Here is a 22,937-nt window from a genome sequence, read left to right on the forward strand (position 1 = left end):
AGACTTTTTTTTTTTTCTCTCCAGACCTGTACAGTTGTGTACACACTGCTTCCCTTTGCACTGTTGTCAGCTGAAGTGAAGAGAAGCCTTGAAGGGTTTCACCACCGCAGCAGCTTTCATTCATTAACAAATAAACTTCCTCTCAGAGGGACGATGCAGCGTCTAAACAGCTGTTCTCTTTCTGCTTGGAAACTTGGGTGGGAGGCGAGATCACCTTATGTTGGTTTATGTCATGAGGAAAGTTAACTCAGCTTTTAGTATCTTGGAAAATTCGGCAAGCTGCTGATTCACAAGATTAAACCTGTATTTGCACAAAAAAGCTAAAATGATTTAGGACCATGATATTACTGAGCAGATACACATCTCTCTTGTGCCAATGTAAAAAAAATACTGGCCGGACTCTGGTTAATGGTGCACAAACATGTTTAAAAAACCACACCACAATAACTAATTTAGGTTATTTTATGAATTTATTACAACCGGTAAGAAACATAAAATGTTAAGTATAAAGCATAAAGAAAACTGTCAATTTAAAAAGTAAGGCACATTAAAGAAGAAGCTGAAGGACGATCATGTTTCTGTCCACGATCAGGTACAACGGAACCTCATGTTCTATGGAAGCTAAAGTGCTCAGAGTTAAAACACAAATCACTTCCAATGTCACGTCTGAAACTAAAAGCGGATAACTTGCTAATGTTACGTAGCTTTTTACTCTTTGGCAGCTAGGTGCACTCTACTCTGTCTTGGTAAATCATACATTCACTTCACTAGCACAGTAATAAATAAGGTCCCTATAAAGAGGTGAAAGTCAAAAGGCATCACGGCTTGATTGCAACAACGTGAATCAAGTGTTTACATCTGTGCAGGCTGGTTGACGGTGGCCGCGGCCGCCTGCATCTCTTGGTTCCTTCGACTGTTCAGTATGGCCTGAATCCTGAGCGTAAGCTGTGGAGGAAAAGGATTGAAACATGACAATGGCCGTACACGTACACACGTACACACACACACACACACACACACACACACACACACACACACACACACTTACTGTTTGTTGCTGTGAAAGAACCTCTTTATAAAAGGCCTTTCGACGATCCTGCTCCTTCTGATCACACGTTCTCCAAATCTCAGCCTTGATCTTCATCTCGTGTTCAAGCAGATGAGGATACTGTTGCCGCTGTGACGTTAAAAAAAAACAAACAATATTTTCATACCTGGTACACACACTGCATGCAAAGCTCAACTGCACAGTGAGGTTGATGTATGGGGCTTATGCATCTTCAGTTCTCAGTTATCTGCTGCAATGCATTTTATCCACTGCACAGATATATATCAAAATATACCATGTGCAACATAACTCAACATCTCATATCTATTTATGATTATGAACAACATCCGGTCACTCACCGTTTGTAACATGTAGTCGGCAATGGTGTGAGACGTCATCCTCTGCAGTGACAGGAAGGCCACTGATACGTTTGTTCTGCACTTGTTAAGTAATTCCTGCAAAGACATGTTTAATTCATATATGGTTTGAGTCACTTACATCACCCGAAGTATTTCTAAGATAAGGTGTTAGAAAAGAATGTGTCTTTTTACCAAGAGCTCTTCATTGGTCTTCTTTTCGAAGGTGTCCTGACCCGAGCTGACTGGAAGGCTGGGAGTTTTTGACTGAAGAAACAAACAAAAAGACACATTTACAGAGAGTAAGCTCCAAGAATATGAATGTAAAGTGTTGGGTATAGTGTCCAGGGTGTGATGAGAGCCTGACATGCTGCTGGTCATGATAATTTGAGCTTTGCAGCGTGCAGCTTCTTACCTCGGCCTCGTACTCGGCCCAGGCAGCTTTGCGCTCTGCTTCGCTGAGCTCCTCATCCTGTTTATGGTCCAGCAGAGATTCGTGTTCGTGGTACGACACTATCTGGTCTTTACAGGTTTCCAACAGCGTTGTCAGGATCTGATCCTGAGAATCAGACACAAACAAAATCATTCCATACTGCAAGTTTGTCATATGAGGGTTTGTCAGACGTCAGGGCAGAAAGAAAGTGACAACAAGGACTGTGAGTGGCGTTACCTTTGGCAAAGCAGAGGTGGTCCTCTTGCTTTTCTTTGAGTTCGGGTCATTCAGCAGGTCTGGCTCAAATGTGTAAAGTTCTTTGAGCTCGAAAAGGGTGAAGTGCCTCTCGATCTGCTGTTGATCCACCACTCGATAGGACAAGGACTGCTTGATCACTTGACGATCATAGATCTTCTCCTCCATGGTGCCCTGGAGATGAAAAGAACAGCAATTATAAAGAGGACTGAAAGGTACAGTTAAAAAAAAGAGCAGCTTCATGAAATCTAAGCGCAGCACATTTTTTATCCTGCAAGATTTAATGTGCATGAGTTTAATTCGTCAGGCATCTAATCAAAAATGTAATCAAAAACTAAAATACCTTCGCTGAGAACCAACAGTCCCCTTATATATCCACATTTTTATTTGGGTATTTCACACACATCAGTTTTCATCAAGATCCATGAATCTCTGAGAAATCAATGAAAATTTTGAAAAAAACGCTGTATCTCACAATGTGGATCCGGATCCGATTTGGATTGGATTTCCAATTCACCAAAATTGAATGGGTTCTTAATTGGTTTGTGCCCCACCCCTCCACAAATTTCATGGAAATCCACCATTCTCAAATCTTTTTCATCATTATACCTTAATGTACATGACATATTTGGGGGGAATATAATTCATGTAACAAAATAAATAAATTTGTGACTTTGTCGGGCACTGTAGGGCCAGTGGACTCCAAACTGTGAAGACACAGATCTGCATGTTAAGCTTTCGTCCAGAGACCAGTGAGCTCACCTGAGCCAGGAAGCGATACACAAACACTTGTTTGAGCTGCCCGAAGCGGTACACCCTGTATATGCTCTGTATGTCGTATGACGGATTCCACGAGGCGTCAAAGATGATGACCCTGTTGGCAGCCACGAGGTTGATGCCGAGAGAGCCAGCTTTCGTTGAGATGAGAAACAGCCGCCCGCTGACATGGAGATTGACAGAATCAGAGGAGAGACTTTGTCATGACACTCTCAAAACATTCTGCCTCATTAATTCCAGTTTAAAAGACGTAACAGCCAGGGAGTGAGAGATCTGTACCGGATATTTGCAGGATTGTTGAACAGATCTGCCCATTTCTGCCTGTTTGTAGCATTGACGGCGCCATCAAGACGATAGTAATCAATGTTTTTAATCCAGCTGCCGACTGTTGGAACAATAAAGCACAAACTTCAGATATTAAGTACCATTGAATTAGACATTTCCCGGTGATTGCTTTAATATTTTCTTTGCCGTAAAAAAAAAAAGTAATACCTTTGAATGCTGCTGGGTCTCTGGCGTGGTGAGAGGCCGCAAGGAAATCCTCGATTAGGTTTAATGAGACCAAGGACTGACTGAACACGAGCCTTGAGATGAGAAAATTGATTTGCTTAGTCGTGATAAGTGATCAATACTTCGATGGAACATTGGCAGTTTTTGTGTTCAAAGTTGATTCCAATCAGAAAAGAAAAGTACACTTTCTCATCCAGGTCTTCAGCCATCCTGAGGATCTCAAACAAGAGCACCATCTTCCCCGAGTGCTGCAGGATAGTGGCGTCGCTCTCAGAGAGCATACTCTTGTACCAGCCTTCATCGGACCTTGGGCTGAGTGTTGCTGTCTCACCTGCGCAGAATACAACACAGGATAATCTACATCAGGGTGGAAGCTACAGGGCTGGAGTATCAGGCTGCTATTCAGGCATAAACTGAACTCCAGTTTGGGAAAGTGTCTGAACCAAATTTTCCAGACATTTTCTTAAGTTCATGTCCAAAAACAAGCTTGACACATGAAGCTTTAATACCTGGAACTGCTGGAGCAGCTTTGGAAGCATAAACATTAACCATTGCACTGTTGTTTGGGTTGTTTCCTCCTGTTCCGTTGTTCTCTCTCAGTCCACTACACCAGGCAAAAGAAGGATTTAATATGAATTAGAAAAGGTTTGAGAGGTGCAGTTTATGTGGAACACAGCAGGCACAGAGCACCTCACAGAAGTTTCTTGCTTTAAAGTTCATGCATTTTCTGGCACCAATCTAGACAACACAATACCTAAAACACTTATAAAACACACTGTCCTTACCTCTCGGTTGCACTGGGTTGTTGGTTCCTCAGCGGAGCTGCCACTGTAACTTGATTCTTCCTTTTCGTATTTCTCTGTTGTAAAAAGAATCCACTTATGTGTTTTTAAAAGCTTAATATGTGTCAAATTTATCAGGAATCAATGTGTGTTCCAGGTACCTTTTTTTCTTTATTCGTTAAGCTGAGCTGAAGGCACCAGGGATGAGTCCAGATTCGGCCGAGCGCCTGAAAGTCCTTGAAGAGGTTCGCTCCAATCTTAATCTTTACAGAGTTCAACATGGAACCCACACCTGGAAAAATAAATGGGAATCTACATCAGGTGATTGAACCTCAGATTTAAAACAACAACACACACATATATATATACAACACCATTATTGAATTTCTAACCCTATGTCTCAGCCTTCAGTTATTTAGTGAGTTTGATTAACTCTGTACAAGTAAATGTCCCTCTTCTGCCAGACTTGAATAAAATCTATAATTAGCAAGTGTCTGCAGGATCCCACCATACTTTTATATGAATAACTATGAAATGTGAAATAATTGTCTGACTGTGACAATTAAAATCCATTATTTATCACAAGAATGCATCACAGAATAAACTTGCTCTGAAAAAAAATCGAATAAACACCATATCATTACAACAGTCTCGAAGAATAGATAAAAGTATGTGTGTTTCTTAACATTATTACAGTAATAACTCGACATCTAAATTCCATACAGCAAAGACAGACTCTTACCGCTGACGTGGTCGAGGTAGTAGCGGTACAACTTATACTGCAGCAGAGAAATCCGCACTGCCAGCACATACTCGTGTTTGGGAGGTAGAAACTGAGTCAACTCAGAGTAATCTCTTCTCTGGAAAAAAAGAGATGATGAACACAGTGTTGTGTGAGCTGGAATTTCAAACTAACAAAATGGTTAAATGCACAGAGAGTGTGTAACTAAAAGTGTTTTTGTTTTTTTTTACCTGTACACATCCAACCAACATTGCATGAAGCACATGCGCTCGCTTCTTCATGATTCGAACGTCTTTCGGTGTTGAGTCGGCACACTGGCCGTTCTCGATGGGGTTGATGAAGCGGTTTCGGAATTCGCCCAATGAGCCCAGAAGATTCTTCTTGATGAAGTTGACCATGCAGTGGTCTGTGGGAACAAAATACACTTGTGAAGAGTTAAGTCAAAAATGAAATACATGTCAAAATGTTGTGCCTTCACCTAAATTACTGAGATCTAAAAGGGAAAAGCAATGCTATTTTTTTCAGATTTGGGTCATCAGTAACTTCTGATTAGTTTTTTTTAGAAATACTGTGTTGGCTGCACAAAAAAACATTTGCAGTATGTCTTTAAATGCACCGTCACAGCAGTAAACAGACCAAGGAAATATCAGGAAAGGAAGCAGAAATTCTGACTGTGTATATTTAATAAAGCACATTAAATACATAAATCACAGTGGTGCAGACTTACACTCGACCAGGTTGTTCTGCATCGGAGTTCCAGTCAGCACCACTCTTCGCCGAGTCCTGATGCCATTCAAAGCCTTGGAGATGCCGGATGATTCGTTGCGGAGGATGTGCCCCTCGTCACAAATCACAAAATCTGGGCCTGAAAATACAACGGAGAGAAAACTGTTACCGATCACAACCGTGTCAGGGAATGAAGCCATGACATATTGAACAGGAAACATTTCAATAACATGATACCATTACAAAGTTTGTGTACCTGGGTCCACCAGGATCTTCTTTAGCTGTGTCTTACACTCCTCATTGTTCATATTCTTGGCTGATGACAGGATGCGATAAAGCTCGTACCCCATTATCATAACTCCTCCTTCTCTCTGCCACGCCTGCAGAGCAAGGAGTCGTTCTGGAGTGCTTTTCACTGTGGCCAGTTCTCTAACCTGTAACATATTTGTATTAAAGACATACCAACACAATGTATTCCTGCTTACTTATGATTGGACATATTTGCATTGCTTTGAAACCTTGACTTTGTCTTCTCCCATTTTGTTTTGCCATTTCTTGAACTCGCTGACCCAGTTGAGGTTCGTGTTGAGTGGACACACGACCAGGCCAGTTCTGAATTTCAGGTTAGTTGAGAGCAGCACTGTGTGGAGGAACGTTACCACCTATAAGATAACACAACAAAGAACATGAAAGCGGGCAGACAACTGACCATAGGAAACAAAGCACAATCTAAGAGCCATAAAATGATGCTTGGTGTATTCCTTAGTCTTGGATAAATCTACAGGAGGTGGATGTGTGTGTGTCTTCACCTGCAGAGTCTTCCCCAGGCCCATGCAGTGTGCCAGTATACAGCCTGACCCCGGTGAAGAGTTGGCCTTCTTCACAGACTCACAACAACTGTCCCAAATAAACTGGACACCTGTTGAAGAATAAAGAAGACATGTGGAGGTTAGTCTGAACACAAAAATGGGACTCGAATGTGAAAATAAACATCTAGTTAACAGCATTAAATATTATTAGGAATTATCTCCGCTAAGGAGGTTGTTTTCACCCCTGTCTGTCTGTTGGTTGGTGTGTATGTTTGTAAGCAAAATTAGACAAAAAAAACAAATGAACAGATTTCATAAAACTTTGGTGTGGATCCAGACAAAGGGGGCAGTTCGATGTGTTTAGGAGACTGATATTTATGAGTGTTTTCAATGTGGTGAAGATCAAAATAAAAATCTTAATCTACTGAATGTAAACCTGCTTTAATGAGGGGCACTGTTGGGCCTTGGCGGTGCTTTGAACTCAGTGCCATTCTAATTAGCTATTAATTAGCATTGATAGCAGAGCATGTCACAATTTTGTCATTGAAATCCAACACACGAATTCACATTTTTTAGACTAATCTGTAACAAGTTCTTTATTGTATTCATTTATTTTGTTATTGCCGTAAACTGACTGCATTGTGCATAATAGTAAAGTGATGCCCTCGTCAGTGTGAGTGAAAAGCTCGCACTAACCGTCCACCTGGTGAGGCTTCAGTCTTGTCACCAGGTTCCTGTGCACCTGAACCAGGGGCTCCTTGGTCTCCTCGTCCTGATCCAGGACCAGCTTTGTGGTGACGGGACAAACCACCTGAGACAGCTCATCCTCTATAACAATGATCTGGAAAAACAATGACAGTGTGTTTGCTCCTCCTCTTAATAAACCTTAAAACGAATATATCCCCTTATGAGTGTGTAACTTGATTCAAGTCCTGCTGCAGTGTTACAGTAAATCTCTACTGTTCATCAACACAGGGAAGTTTCATTGTCTGTTGGACCGGCTGTATATATATGTCTGTACCTCTCTCCTATCTTCCATTTGTTGTTCCCTTTCTGCCAGGCGTTTGCACCTCTCCTCCTCCTCTCTCAGTGCTTCCTGGGTCTCGGCGCGGAGGTTCTCGTTCTCGATGATTTTGCGGATCTTTTTGCGTTGTTTTGTACCGTCAGTCCCCTCATCACCAGCCTCCGGATCATTCTGCTCCTTTACAGAAAGAACCAACAGGCAATATTACCATTAGACAACCTTCCTTTCCTCTCCTGGGAGGTATGGTTAAAGTTTAAGGATATTAGAGTTGAGCTGATACAGACAAGAAAAGAGAAATAACATAAATATAAAATCCACTGCTACCTTTTCACTGTCAGTGTCAGACAACCAAATGCATTGGACTTGTTCCTTCTGTTGAGAACTACTAAGGTTTTCCTTCACCTTAGTGGACAGACTGTTGATAGAAAGAGAAAAGAATGGCAAGTGTAAAAGCTCTAGTATTGCAGTTATGTTATTCTAGTGAATATATAATGATCAGAAGTAGAATTAGCCCCTGCCCATTGAACAGTATCTAATTTCATTCACCGTTTGAGCTTGTCTTCATTGGTCTCCTCTTCTGATTCACTCAGCACTTCGCTCAATCCAAGGTCGTCAATATTCGTCTCGTCACTGTCATCGCCACTTTCACCATCAGCTTGACAGATAATAAAATCAGACATTAGATCAACGTTCATGTTCCTCGTTCAGCCAGTTCAGTTCGTAGTGTTAGAGATTTGTCCTTACAGCTCTGGGATAGTCTGCCAGCTTTTTTCTTCCTCCCCTTCTTTCCAACTTCGCTCTCTTTTGCTCCCTTGTCACTTGTCGTCCCCTCGTCTAAGGTAAGTTTGTGTCGGAGCAGATGGTGTCTGGAGATGGAATCCTCAGACGTGTTGTCAGAGGGTTGTGAAGCCAAGTCTTCCCCTGTAGCAGAGAAATGTCCTGTCATAATTTGCCCTTTTTAGTGACACAAGCACCTGATAGTGGGGAATCTGTTTGGTTGTGAATTCAGCTATTGATTATTTGGAATAAAGCAGGAAAATAGTGCTTCTTTTAAAGGTTAGGGTTAGTGGAAATCAAAAAATGTGCTACTCAAAAACAAATTCTTACCATTTTCATCTGCTCCATTTTCCTGATTGCCTTGTTTGACCTCATCACCACCTTCAGACTCAGATTCCTCCTCCGGCGTGTCCTCCTCCGAATAGATTTCATCCCCCGACGAGTAGTTGGCTTTGATTTGGGCCAAAAGCATTTTCTTAGCGATTCTTTCAAAAGTAGAAAAGAAGGAAAAGGTTCCTCAAGTTCATTTCATGATAAGTAACATTGTCTTCAGCTAGATATTGTTCTACTTCAAGGCAAAAATCACAATTGAGTAGAGGCATATAACATTTATCAATATTGGCCAATATGACTTGAACTGTTGGCCTAAATAAATAAATTTGAAATCATATAACAGATATCTTGTACTAATCGGTAACCATGATGCGTTAATACTTAACTACCACAAGACATAGATTTAAAAATATTATTACATAATATAAAATAAAAATGAGACAGACACATTTTGTAAGAAGTAATAATTTATTACAGGTTTTTTTCACAGCAAAAAATCAAAGACAGTTTGGGCAAGAGGATGTTTTTGTGTTTTTTGGTAGCTTGATTCAGATATTTGTCAATTGTTTTCATGTGAAATTTAAAATCACGTTGATCTGTAGAACATCTAATCATGTCAGCTTGCGTTTTAAGAGCTACATAATCTGAGCGGCAACATGTTCCTACTGGGTCAATTCATATAGTCCACAGCCTCAGTGTGTTCAACTGGTTTTAATCCCTTTATACTCCAATGGAGTAATTATCCACATAATCTGACAGGGTTCATGATAAATACTTGGTTTAAAAAGAAAAATACTGAGTTTTGATCACTCACATTATGTTGATACATTTAGCTTCTGTCATAAACCCTATCTCCCAACACAGGTTCGACGTGTAATTAGACATTAACAGTGAGTCCAGCAGCGTACATGGGTCAGGCTCGGGTACGTCTAATCTCTGGTCAATTGTCCATTCCATATCGCACCTCTCTAAACGTTCTCTGCGAGCACAGGTCTGATCCTCGAATCAAAACGGGTCATCAAGGCAGGTCACAGGACATAACTGCCACTGAATCCAACGTCCAATCAATTCATTGTAAAAGACGTGCTGTAGCAGAGTAATAGTAAAGCAACGACAGAGGACAGTAGCAGTAACACACCAGAGCTTCCATCTTATTCGACATGTTTCGACTACGCAAAAGGACGGAACAGAAAAAGCAGAAAAACACTGAAGAAGAAAACATACTGCCACACGGGGACATTACTACCATTGGTATAACATGCTGCATGTATTTTAAAGTAATACTTTTTGTTTTATCCCACTAACAACACAATCTGTCAATCTTACATTAACTGCTGACCATTTTCCTGTGCTATCACTACAGCTAAAAACAAACTCTTGAAGAGAATAAAAGACGACACAATTTTACAACATCCCAGATTTAAGTGTTTCTTGTCTAACAGCACTGCATTCACTGCGGTACTGTCAGAAAATCCGACCTGGAAAAAACACGAGAAACAAACATTCATGTCATTAGAGGCACAGTGAGAAGAGTTTGTTTCACAGCCCACTCTCGATCCTCAGATATACTACGTGCCCATATATGTTTAAAAGCACTGACATCGAAGGTAATTTCACCCAAATAGTTTTTATCTGCAGTCAAAAAAAGTTTGCTTTAGAAAATGGTCAGCAGTTAATGTATACTCTGTGCATAGAAAGTGGGGTAAAACATACTTAGAGACAAGCAGGTTCCAATGTTAGCTGACGTCTGACTTTATGGTCAGAGGGTCATTTATGCAAACTGATGATGGATTGTCTTCTTTGTTTCACAGCTGCATGTTTTGTACGGGGGAAGGTCTTTGATTTCAACGCCAAACCCTGCACGGGTTTTCAGGGCTCGGATTTGAGCAGCATCATGCCACTAACCACCCAGAGTGGTCAGAAGTCTCAGACTGGTATTTCATATCGTAAATGGCTAAAAGCGATTGTGTTCACATGGTGAGATGAGTGAACAAATGCGTCTTTGTGAAGGCACCACTGTCAGTAAAACAGGAAGGACGACAAAATGTTGAATTTTTTTTGGTAGAGGACACGAAGCCTGAAAAGACTAATCCGGCCTCTATTTTCAACAGAACATGTCGACCTCCTGCAACACTTTGACCAGGTGTATGTATATTTTTTAGTATTACAAGATACAGACAAGACATTAGGTCAGTGCTGCATATGTATGTCAATAAATATCACTGGATGACAGAAAAAGCTAAAAGACAGCTCCAGCCATTACAGCACAAGTACATTCAGCAACAAGATGAACAAATATTGTCTTGGCATTGATTGGGAATGTGCTGCAAAATGCTGCCGGGAGACTCTTTGTCGTCAATGAAGCCAGCAATACACTGATTTGTCTCATGCACGTTCACATGCTGGGACAGATTTCAATGGTTAGCGGTCACATCAGCCGTGATTGTGCACATGGAGCAGCAGAGATGCGATTTGTAGCTGGAGTAATAAACGTATAATTTAAAGAAGAGACAACTACATTCCGGGTGATTGAGTATAATGTCACAGCAGAATTTATTATTTTTCACAGTGGCCAACAGGAAACACCAGAGGCTTGATGTTGATGCCTTAAATATGTCACTGCAAAGCACAATTTAACAAAAAAATGTGCAATGTCAATCGACGTGCACCACATACAGCGTCTACTGCAATTGATGGTACTGTTGTAAACCATGATTTGCATAAAATTCCAACACTCAATGAAAAAAAAGTCTCAACAATTATACATGATTTTTTAGGGTGAGTTTTGAGGAGGCTTTGGGTGTTTATTACCATAGAACAATTTCTAGGCTTACAAACCTTCTACTTCTTGTTTGTTGGACTGTAAGAGAAGCCCTTTAACAGATCCTGAGATTCACAGATGCTCATAACACACAAGTCTTTTAAGTAAGAAACCAGACTCTGAAATAATGCAAATCAAATCCACGCCCATTCTTTAAAACAAAGCCCTAAGTTATGCTCAAGCCTTGTGTGCTAGAAAAAATACTGATTAATAAATATGCAGCCAAAATGAACAGGGGCTGCAACAGGAAGGATATTTTTACTGATGTGTTATGCCTAGAAGAATTCAAAAGCTGAATAACTTACAGAGCTGTGATTATCATATCAGATATTTTAAAAACAAAAATTCCATTTGAATATTATTTAGCATTATGGCAAATTTTATTGCCAAGGACAACTGTAACCCATGCCCCTGCATAGCTTTAGAGCAGAATGTAATAAGATAATATAATAAAAGATGGTGTTCAATGTGAAGCATATGTTTCATACATACATAAGCCTTTTGTAGTTTAATAATTATTCTTGGATATAGGAGAAAAATAATCCCTTCACAATTTTACTTTGGTTGTTACAGCAGGTATGTCTCAAACTGTATACTTCATCTGTAAATAACAATACTCCGTTTATTTAAATTAAAAGTTCTTTGTGCATTGTGTAATCACGTGCGTTGAGGTTTAAAAACGTAATATGTATAAACACTGTAAGTGAAAATGAGTCTGTGACACATTAACAGGTTGAGCTGTGAGGCAAAATAAGCCTCAATTATCATTCCGGTTTAGCTCGGACCTCTTTAAGGGAAAAGTTCAAAGTCAACTGCGGTGCTTCCTCCTTTCTATCAGCTGAAGACACCAGGAAGATACAAGTATGGTATAAGAAGAAGAAATCATTACAAAAGTTCTAAGCAACTTCATTAAACTCTATCGATTGTATTTACATGTATACTGATTGCACACTGAAAGGCAGACAAGCAGAGTATATCTCTCATCATTCACAAGCCTCTTCTAAGGTCTAGTCTCACTACATCTTAATGCGGGCCCCCATGCTTCACAGGTTACCACTATGAGGTATATTTGATCGCTGGGGCTCGACTGCAGCTACGTTTTGGTCGTGTTTGAATAGACTGCAACTGCGTCTTAATGACACAGGTGTTGTTAGATTTTGCACAAGGGTCGGTGTTCGAAGTTGTGGCCCTTCTTCCGCACCTAGGGTGTTTGACAAATTCTACATCCAGGCTTTTTGAACCATACCTATTTTCTGGATCATCATCATCTTCTGCTGCCCACGAGGGCCCAGACTGCTCCTCATCTCCTACAAAGGTAAAAAAAATAAAAAAAGGAGAAAGAAAATTCCTTTAGAAATAAGATCCATTATTATAAAACAAAAAAACACAGCAAGAGAATCTATCCCGTTTTTATTACACTATGACAAGAAATACCCAGACTGCTAGGTCACGATAGGCCTCTGTTCAGCTCATTAAGTTCAACATGATGCTGCCAAATCCCCACAGACCGTCTGTGTATGAGACAGTGGTTCCCTGATGAGCATCACACTTTTTTCTTTTCCCCTCTCTGAGTCTGTCCCTCTAGATCTTTACAGGTTAGTTTAATGTGAATAAATCTAGCAAACAAGCAACTTGATACTGTTGCCATGGCTTTTTTCCTTTATTGTAAAAAAAATAATCAAGATTCATTCACAGGGGGAAGTAATTACATTTATGATGGCTCTCTAAACTCCAGTACTGTATTACTATGCTTTATACTAAACATTTCTAATTCCCACAATGTTTAAACCTGCAATAACTGAAGTTCCGGCCACTTGGGGGCAGTAACAAGCCACAGATTCTGTATTCTTATATAATCATCTTTTGAGTTGGTATGATGAAAAATCCAACAGTTGCTCATTTGCACACACAGCACCGACTTTGATGTTGAATATTAAATATAAAGCTCACCTGATGATTGGTGGAATGCCGCTGCCCCCAGCAAGGCCACATCTTCAGTGATTGGCTTCATTTTCTGATCACTTCCGTCGCTCCCAGAGTCATCATCACGTTCATCTTCTTCACTCGATGACGGCGATTCCAATTCTTCCTGATGAGCTTTAGTCTTAGACTTCCCAGCCTGTAACCTTCCCTGCTTTCTCGCCACAGCTTCCTCCTCTCGTTTCATGAGGTGAGGCTTCCCTATCGGCCTCAGCGTGTTCAAGTGTTTTATTTTCTTCTGCGAGTCTTGATTATCACTAAAGTTATCGGCCCCTATTTCCCTCCGGGCTTTGACTCTTCTCTCACTCGAGTCGGACTCGTGGGAGCGATCCAGCATCTTGCGTTTGCGGCGTATCGTCTCCGGTGAGATCGGGGTGTTCTTCGTGAGCCAAAACAGACATTTCTTGGCCACCTGAGTTGACGCTTTGCCACCATCATCATCACTCTGGGCTTCATCAGAGCTTTGTGTCATAGCTGCTCGCTCAAGCAGAGCTGGAGGGACTTCGTCTGAGTCAGAGTCGTCCCTTGCTGGCCTCAGACTTTGTTCTTCAGTGTTTTTGGCTTGTACAGTGCTGGGTGTTTCCTCAGGGTCAGAATCGCTGTCACTGTCTGCTGCTGAAAGAGATGTTTGGGCCTTGACATCACTTGGTCGACGCAAAGGTGTCGTCTTCACACGAGGAGACCGTCTATTGCCTTGTTCCTCTTCTAGGTGTAGAGATGTACTAGTGCTGTCACTGCTCAGCTTGCTGTCAGTTTTAGAAGGCACAACACCCGTCTCCTTATCTTCTGATACATCTCTTTTTTTTGGCTTTTTATCCCTTGTGTGAATGTCCTCTTGCATCTTTGGGGCATGAGAGGAGGGCTCCTGCTCCATAGGCACAGGTGTAAGTTTTACAACTAGTTTTTTTGTCATGCTGACCCCTGTTTCAGACAGCTTTGGGCTCATCTTTTGCGTGCTCTGTCCAGCTTCGTGTGAATCTAAATCCATGTCCTCCCTGGGGCACTCATGTGGACTTCTCCCATCTATGAATCCCTTGGATTCAGAATCCTCATCTTCCATATGTTCAGCTGCCAATTTCTGCAAGTCACTCAAGCATCTTTCGTTAGAGACATCCAGCTCTGTGTCTGTCACAGGTTGTGTTTCAAAGCCATCACTAAGGAGTTTCTCCCAATTGCTTAATACGTCCATGTCACTAAATTCTTCCTTAAGGTTTTCTTCAAATACAGTGAGTGATCTTCTCAAGCCTTTAACGACTGACAAAAAAGACTTAAAGTACAAATGGCGAACAGCAGGTGTTTTTTTGTTTACCGTCACAGTATGAATGAAATTGATAAATGTTCGGTTTAACATGTTGGTAGAATCCACTAAATGTTTCGCTTTTTTTGTCACCTCCTTGGAAATCTGCAGGGTGTTGTAGTTGAACACCACATTACCATCCATACCCAAAGGAATGTTTGATGGTGAGTGTGGCAAGATGTCGTAGAGTTCAGATTTCTCTGGCCCCGCTCGGTTTCTCCTGCGCTGCTGTTGCCATATATGCTCCATGTTATCGAGGACGCTGTCACAAGCCAACACCAGATCACAAAGGGGCTCTGGGCTGCACACGTAGCAGTACCATTTACTCTCCAAGATGCCAGACAGCTCCTTCCTTCCCAGGTTTCTTAGAATACACTTCTTGCAGAAGGCGTTACTACAGAAGTCGCAACAGATCAAGTTGCCTCCTTCGGCACACCATCTAAATGAGGAAAAAATAAGAGACAAGGAAGCTAAACGCTTAAAATAGGGTACATATAAGGTTACGGAATTTAAAATGTTAAGTTCAACACATCCTACCTGCACTGCTCGTCCATTCCATCTCCATCCTTGCTGATGTCGTCACTTAAGTAATACTTGTAGCAAGTCTGACAAAAACAAAACATTTAATGGAAGAGTTACAGAGAGCTGGGACAAAAAGTGTATTAAAAGCACCGAGAGGATTTTACAAAACTCCTGTAGTGAGGACACCCGTCCAAATTATCACAAATACGAGGAGACAAATGGTGGGTTTTTATTTAAGTTTTGCAGTGTCTGGACCCATTACGTGACTTTTTCACCCTTTCTGTTTCTTTAATGGATCTGTGCACACCCACACATTCTTGTACTTCTATCTTAGTGCGGACACTCATTGGCATAATGCATTCTCCCTAGCCCCTTACCATAACCATCAACACAAAATGCTTAATCCTAACCCTTAACATAATTTTGACCCTAAAACCAAGTCCTAACCCTCCAACAGTCCATTGAAAGGTGAGGTACGGTCAAAATGTCCTCACTCTGTAAGGTCTATGCTTAAAATGGTCCTCACAAAAGGTATAAGTACAAGTTCTCACACACACGCACAACACTCAGCGCTGTTAAGACCTTTAAAGGGGACATAGCATGCAAATTCCACTTTGTTAGTGCTTCTACACGTTAATGTGGGTATGTCTACCAACCCAAAAACTCTGGGAAAAAAACACTCGCGTCTTTTGTTATGGTTCCTCTACGTCAGAAACATCATGCTTGAGTGATTCGAATGAGCTTCCTGGGTTTTGTGTCGTAAAAATACACTGGAAGTCTCCCTACATGGCCTTGGCCCACCCCCCACCTCATCCCCCCCCCGTTACGCCGGGTTTACACCGGACGCAGTGAGGCTGCGAGGCAGCACAGCGCCGTTCCCAAGCGCGCAGCCGCCTGGCTGTTCACACGGGACGAGCATTTCTCCGCACTGGTCAGCCCGCGATTCACTCACATGTGGCATTTGTCTGGATCGTTGGGACTGGGAGGCTGCAGCAGTTGCTCAGGCGCGACCGCTCGCTCTCCCATGCGTGAGCTGGAATTTGTGTCAACGCCACACAGCCAGCAGTGTGGAAGACTTCCGCAGTGTTCAACACTACTGTAACACTGGCACACACACAGAGAGCCCCCCCACTCGTTACGCCGGGTTTACACCGGACGCGGAAGCGCCGCTGCGAGCCAGCGCAGCGCCGTTCTCAAGCACGCAGCCGCCTGGCTGTTCACACGGGACGTGCATTTCTCCGCGCTGGTCAGCCCCATAGACTGTATATATAAGGTCGGCCCGCGATTCTGCTTTCTCCGCTTGTTGTTGTACCCGTTGAATGTCGGGGTTCGGGGGTAAATGATGGTCTTCATAGCCCCCCCACCCCACCCCTCTCTTTCTCTCTCTGTCTGTCTGCTTGTGTGCTTGTAGTGGATGGGCAGAGGGGGACATTTAATTATGTGATTGGGAAAATTAAAACTCCAGGACAACAGAAGGGGAATACAAAGTATGGGATGCATATTTGATAATTTATATCATATAAAATATGTAATTTATATCGTTTAAAATCATGGGGGGAGAGGGGGGAGGGGGGAGCTGGCTCATTAGCATTTAAAGGAACAGGCACTCAAAACAGGTCACTCTGTGGAGGGCTGTTTTATACAGGGTAAAAAGGGTGCTGTTTTAAATTATCCTTGTGGTATTTTGACCAAAGTATGTTACAGACATTTCATTAAGACCCCAAGGAACCATATCAACTTGTGGTAAAATGGGCATACAATGTCCCCTTTAACAAAACATGGTCAAATGTAATTTTTTTTTTTAAATTCTACTGACTTTTCCCTTTGTTTTAAGTCCATGTCCTAAATGTCCAACTAAAACTCTGTTAATCACCACAGAACTTGGTAAAATGATTTGGTGTGGGTATAGGAAGAACCAATACAATTTTTGTATGAATCGGAATGAGGGGTATCTGCCCCCTCATTCGGATCCATATATTTTGTTTTATCAGTCTTTAACATTGCCCCGGGGAATAATAAATAGATCTAGGGGAACTGATATCTTTGACTCTAGTATATGGTGCAGCTTGATTGAAGTTAAAGGGACTGTTGGGCCTAGGCCAAGTCTGGCCTTTGATGTTCTTTTAGTGCAGAAACAATGATCCCTGAACTGAGTGATTTACATTTTTAATTATACGACTGGTTCATTTGATTTGATTATTTCCTTCCAATGAGGGTGGTTACCTTAGTTGATAACAAGGGCTAATTGAAATCAAATATATATTTAAGTGTGGTATTGTTTTGCTTCACAGATAATAATAAAATGAATCTAAAAAAACAATTTGAAAATGAACAATTTGATTTAGGCATCTTGACAAGCAGACTCACCTTGCAAATAAGTACTTTCAGAATTGGATGCCGGTAGAAGGAATCTCTCTGAAAGTGGTTCACTTGTCGGCCACATGCAGTGCAACTGACGATTCCCATTTGTTCAACTCCTATGAAAGCACAAACCACAATCAGAACCAACACAATGGTTAGAAATACACATTTGATGAATGACTTCAAAAAGGCGAGACTGTCCTGTTCAAGCTCTTCTCAGCTCCACCTCATTCTTGTAGTGAGATGTCCATGAGCTGGATAACTGGTTTGAATACAAAAATGTGCCTAATGCATTAAAGGCAAAGGAAGTGCCGCTGTTGAAGCAACTTTATTTCAGAGTCAGTGTATCAGTAATGTCTCCCTCACAACAAGATAATGACCAAGCTGCATTTAGACACAAGGTGAAGTGCATTTCCAGCTTTAACCACTTAGTTGAATCAATCAATGGCTAAGCGAACTGACATGTGCTTCTTTTTATTTCCCTTTCATGAAGTGATGTGCAGTTTTATGATGACCCAGTAGTGACTGACCTCCACGTCTTCTTGAGAACTCTTTTCGCAGTACGTTGGATTTTCGGCTGCGAAACTCAGGACCCCTGAAGTCATCTCTTCCATTATCAACCGGTTCAGGCCTGACCAGTACAGTGCCTGTGTGAAGAAAATATAGCAAAAATAAAATCAAACATTTCATCATTGTTAAATATGTACCTATGACCTAAGGCTGGAGACCAACTACACTCTAGTAGTTCTACCCTAGTAGATAGTTAAAGACAAACCACATTTGTTATGACTCAATTATGTTTACATCTTTTGTTTAGCCTGTTTATTTAGCCTATGCACGGGCCTGAGCATTTATAGTTGTGCGTAGGTGTGTGTGAGACGCGCTGTAATAAGACAACCGAAACGCTAGTGCCTGTAGAGTTTCTATGCTGGTGGGGAGTGTCTTCCGGTTTCTGGTCCGCTTATATTACAAAATTCTATGGCGTCCCTGTTTACTTCAGAACAATGGCAAGTGTTACTATGCGGATCGTGTTGGAGTTGGAGCTGATCATTTTTCTTAAAGAAGAGCATCGAACAAAAGAAAGACGTCGTCCGTGATTGTTACTTCAACTCAATTCAAAAATGTCTGCCGGAGATGCGATGCTACCAAGCAGACTCTTGCGTGATTGGTCTGCGTAATTATTTCGACCTAAGTTGTGGTTATGAGGCAGAGTTATTCATCTTATTTCAAGTCAAAGTAACAGTGGGAAACTTGAAGACTTACCTTTAGGCAGTCTTGTGATATCGAGGTGACCATTTCCGGTGGCTGGTAAATCAACGTCCTCACTTGCATTTGAATCCCCTGATTCATCTAGTCCAGAGTGCTTTGTGACAACAGAAGGTTTTCTGAAATATCAGTGAATCAGAGAAGATGTAAGTCATGGATTGAGGCAGAGGGTTACAGAGGGTTTTTAAACTACTACTTCTGTGTATCTTTATGAGCAGTAGGCTTCAGAGTTGTTCAAACTTTTATTTTCCTGGCAGACATGTAATCCTGCCCTGACCTATTTCAAGTAATTCAGTGCATTTAACTCCGCATCCAAAACAAAGCTTTACATGATAGGGTTAAATAAATCTAGACTGTCCTCACTAAATGAGACTCAAAGTGATGATTGTGTGACATTGTGGTGCTTCATCTAGGCTTGCAGGGAAATACAAACTCACCTCCTTGAGTATCTGGTATCCACACCTGGCTGCAAAGCAAAAAAGTTTGTTAGTTTAGTCATTACTGGTGGTATCATCAGTGCACTTTGTGTGTTGAGACTAGGGTTGGGCGATATATCGAATATACTTGATATATCGCGGCTTGTTCCACGTGAGATGTATAAAATGACTATATTGCAACCATCGAGTACAAATTGTCACGTGAATGTTTTAGGCAGCAAGAAATTCTCTTTGAGGTTCCGTTAGAAATGCTAACGTCCGCTAGCTTAGCCACTTCCTGTGGACTTTTATGAATTTAACATTTGTACAGTGATTTAGAGGAGATTTCCAAATATTGAGATATATATTGTGTATCGCGATATAGCCTAAAAATATTGTGATATTTGTTTTAGGCCATATCATCCAGCCCTAGTTGAGACTATCGCAGTAAAGTCCTGATGGGGAACAAACACCCAACAGCAATTACTCAATTTGTTAGGCAAACTATGGAAAATAAAAACAAATTTTAAGTGTTGCATTTTTTAATTATTCAAATTTGAATTAGAACATAAGCCTGTGTAACTACTTCATCACAAAACACCTTAATGAACAGTGGTAAAAAACAAACAAACATCCAACTAGTTGTATCTGAGGAAAAAGGCTATGTAACTTGTGGACCTTTCCTTTTTGATGTAAACAAATATATAAAATTGCTAAGTAAAAGATTTATGATGAATCATTTGATTGGGATGAATTTTTTACACTTACAGATGTAATATAACTTCCTGTGTGTCATGAGGATTAAAGCTTTACATTGGCTTCTAATGTGGCAAAGTACTTTTATTCTTGTCATCGCTGAACTACAACTGAGGCAAGTGGAAAAAAGAATGCTCATTCATAAAGATTAACTATCAACAATATTATAGACATTTCTCATGTCAAATGCTATTCAACTTTATTTAGTCCTGCTTTCATACACTTAACTGTGGCACTGTTGTAAATTTCCAAATGTGATCGAATTTTAAAATAACTACACAAAGAATGTATTGTTACCTCTGCTGCAGTCTCGCCTCTTGAGTTTCCCACAGAACAGCTGCTGTTTTTCAGATCTGTGAACAACACATCAGTTCAAATGTTAGTGAAACACATGACCCTGATGAAAATGTCTCCATCACACAATAGTGAATTAATCAGAAACTGTACCATCAGCATCCTCTGAGGTTGGTGTGCCATTGTTGTCCTCAACGGTGGAATGCGCTAAGTACTCGTGTAGCTTGTTGACCAATACATTCAACTTGTTGGTGGTAGTGCTACAATCATAAAAGATGAGTGTGGTTATGGTAAGCTTGACATTCATAAAAGCAGGATTTATACAATTTATTAACACTGGGAACATGAAGCGAATTAGATGGAAATCAACTCCTTATAATCTCAGAAACCATTTGAGATGAGCTCAATCCCTTACACTGCATTAGATTAATCTGTAGCCTTTCACCCTAATTGCAGGACACAATGAAAACCCTCATGCTCTCAGTATCCCACAATCTGTTGTGCATAAATCAGCGGTTTGATGGAGTTTTCTGGCAATGCAGAAATTAAGAAAAGAAAAAAGTGAACGTTTTTTTAATGCAGTGTAAAGAATTGCAATTTCCCAAATAGAAAGCAGTCTTCTATGTTGTCCAGTACTGTTTGGGGTTTATCCACTTTATCTGGAGGGTCTTCCTTAAGATTACTTTGGCAAAGAGTATAGGGGGAGCTTAGATTACTTTACTTGATCCCGGCTGTTAATGCAACGAGGTGGGAGCTAAATATCGCATTCAACTTTGTTCTTAACTCTCACCTTCTTTCTACTTACTAGGTTCAGGGAATCAATGCACACTGTATCTGAGTGCTTTAAGCATGCATTGTAATTTCACAAAGGATCAAACAACATCCTCCGCTTTGCACCCAGTCAAAGCCAGTACAACAACCCTGCCTCTGTGATCACAATGTCTGGGCTTCATTCGTAGCGGCACTGACTCATCACTGTTTGTGTTTACTGATCTTTGTGATGCTGATCCTCTGTATTCCGATGCAGAAAAGTTTGTTTTGGTTGCACCCGGATCAACATAAATGGTGTGTGCAAATGATTAGAGGCACCAGTCTGTTTAAGGCAACACCGTTGAAATGACGTTGAAAAAAAGGTGGACATTGTGATTTATATGTATAATTAACTTAAAGTTGCATTAGCTTTATCGCATTAGCTGCACCAAACACACAGGCACCTGAGTGTCGTTATCAGTGGGTTAGCTTAAAACTATCTCGGGTAAAGAATTAAACCCGTCCTGCTAACATTACATAAATATTGATTATTGATTATGTTCATTTGGGAAATCACAACCGTTAGCCGTTAGCGGGCACAGCCGGCTAGTTGCTAAGCTAGCTCGTCGTTATTCCCGCTCGTAGACAACGAGCATTTCAGGCCACAGTTTTTACCTGAGCATCGCTGCGGACATGTCGCAAAGCAGGCGAACCAAGTCCTTCAGGTCCTTATCGTTTCATAGCAGCAAACTAATCAGATACAAATGACGTCGCTCAGCCAGAAGTCCGCATCTCGTCACAAAAAACATGTAGAGATGTGATGTGCACTGTTTCTTCCTTTGGGTCAGATTGGAGGTTGGCAAACCAGCTTGCAGATTCATTACCGCCACCTACTGGCCGGATTGTGTAACAGTATTTTCTTTGACGCCTTCTCGTGACTGTGTTTGAGCTGAACCTTTATTCACAGCACAACAATATGAAAAAATAAATGATTTACTGGTCTCAGCTATTAGTCTTCCACCCACTGTGATATTGTCAGCTCTGTTTACACTGTGTGTTGTACCAATATGTTTTATATTGATCTCAACTGTCTTTCCTGGGAACTGTCAATGCAAATCATGTCGGGCGTTACATATCAAACACAGGTCCTCATCACAGCTTTTCTTTCTTTCTACTATTTTGCTGATATTGTCTGACCACACCATGAATCCTCTGTTATTTTCACGATAAAGATGTTTTTAAACCATAATCATATGTATGTATATATGATACATCTCATCAACGACTTATTGACGACCTTGTTGATAACGTGCTTTATATGTCGTCCTATCCATTGCAACACCAACTCTCCCATAGATAACACAGCATCATCACTACAGATCTTCGAACCACTACACTGCTAATTTTGGCAACAAACGGATTCCAGTGTGTTCATATTGTGACTTTGTTGTGACGCTACATCACAAATAACTGGAAGTGTCTTGAAACAATTTAGATTTAATTTAAAACTAAAGGGGAGGACTCTGCTGCCCTTTCTTAAGACAATGTAGAATGTGTAAATGTTTTTCATGTAGTTTTCATATAATTTGATTATAATATCCAGATATTTCACCTTGACAAATACAGAGAGGTATTTTACTACAGTTAAAAAGGGCCAACTGTGACCAAGGGAATTCTTTCCCTTATATCCAAACTTGCAAGCGCCCCCAACACACAACCTGTAATTTGAGAGACTGTTAGTTCTCTCTATATCTTAAACATTATCTAATCCAGCATTTAGTGCTTGCCAGAGCAATTATGATTAGTTCAGAAAATACAAGAGTGTTTTAAGTGTTTTCCTCTAGAATTAGAAAGAATTACACCATTCTGTGGCACTGACAGAGCATCTAATCTGCACAACAC

At 40.9% G+C, this 22,937-nt stretch overlaps 1 protein-coding gene across 1 annotated transcript; it reads right to left on the reverse strand.

Moving 5' to 3' along the window:
- Positions 1-451: 451 nt before the first annotated feature.
- LOC117773951 (transcriptional regulator ATRX-like) lies at positions 452-21,867 on the reverse strand. The gene is made up of 35 exons (XM_034605885.1): positions 21,711-21,867; positions 20,439-20,545; positions 20,289-20,344; positions 19,257-19,285; positions 18,817-18,938; positions 18,084-18,200; positions 17,560-17,669; positions 15,208-15,275; positions 13,344-15,109; positions 12,640-12,700; positions 8,570-8,724; positions 8,207-8,383; positions 8,009-8,117; positions 7,787-7,877; positions 7,460-7,633; positions 7,135-7,279; positions 6,439-6,548; positions 6,148-6,291; positions 5,886-6,063; positions 5,631-5,768; positions 5,134-5,309; positions 4,904-5,021; positions 4,323-4,453; positions 4,165-4,238; positions 3,889-3,983; positions 3,563-3,710; positions 3,362-3,453; positions 3,149-3,254; positions 2,855-3,032; positions 2,075-2,266; positions 1,820-1,963; positions 1,600-1,671; positions 1,408-1,503; positions 1,049-1,177; positions 452-945 (listed from the first exon to the last, which is right to left on the reverse strand). The coding sequence occupies exons 1-35, from the start codon at positions 21,728-21,730 to the stop codon at positions 853-855; spliced, it is 5,721 nt and encodes a 1,906-aa protein (XP_034461776.1). The 5' UTR covers positions 21,731-21,867; the 3' UTR covers positions 452-852.
- Positions 21,868-22,937: the final 1,070 nt, after the last annotated feature.

The sequence above is a fragment of the Hippoglossus hippoglossus genome, chromosome 14 (assembly GCF_009819705.1).
Source record: "Hippoglossus hippoglossus isolate fHipHip1 chromosome 14, fHipHip1.pri, whole genome shotgun sequence".
NCBI classification, from domain to species: domain Eukaryota; kingdom Metazoa; phylum Chordata; class Actinopteri; order Pleuronectiformes; family Pleuronectidae; genus Hippoglossus; species Hippoglossus hippoglossus.

What these genes read in the sequence shown, in the direction of transcription:
- LOC117773951 (XM_034605885.1), bottom strand. Translation starts at nt 21,730, where the DNA reads ATGTCCGCAGCGATGCTCAG. An exon ending in CTGACACTGACAGTGAAAAG is followed by an intron (nt 7,634 to 7,786) that starts GTAGCAGTGGAT and finishes GTAAAGGAGCAG; the next exon opens with AATGATCCGGAGGCTGGTGA. An exon ending in CCACCTCTGCTTTGCCAAAG is followed by an intron (nt 1,964 to 2,074) that starts GTAACGCCACTC and finishes TCTGATTCTCAG; the next exon opens with GATCAGATCCTGACAACGCT.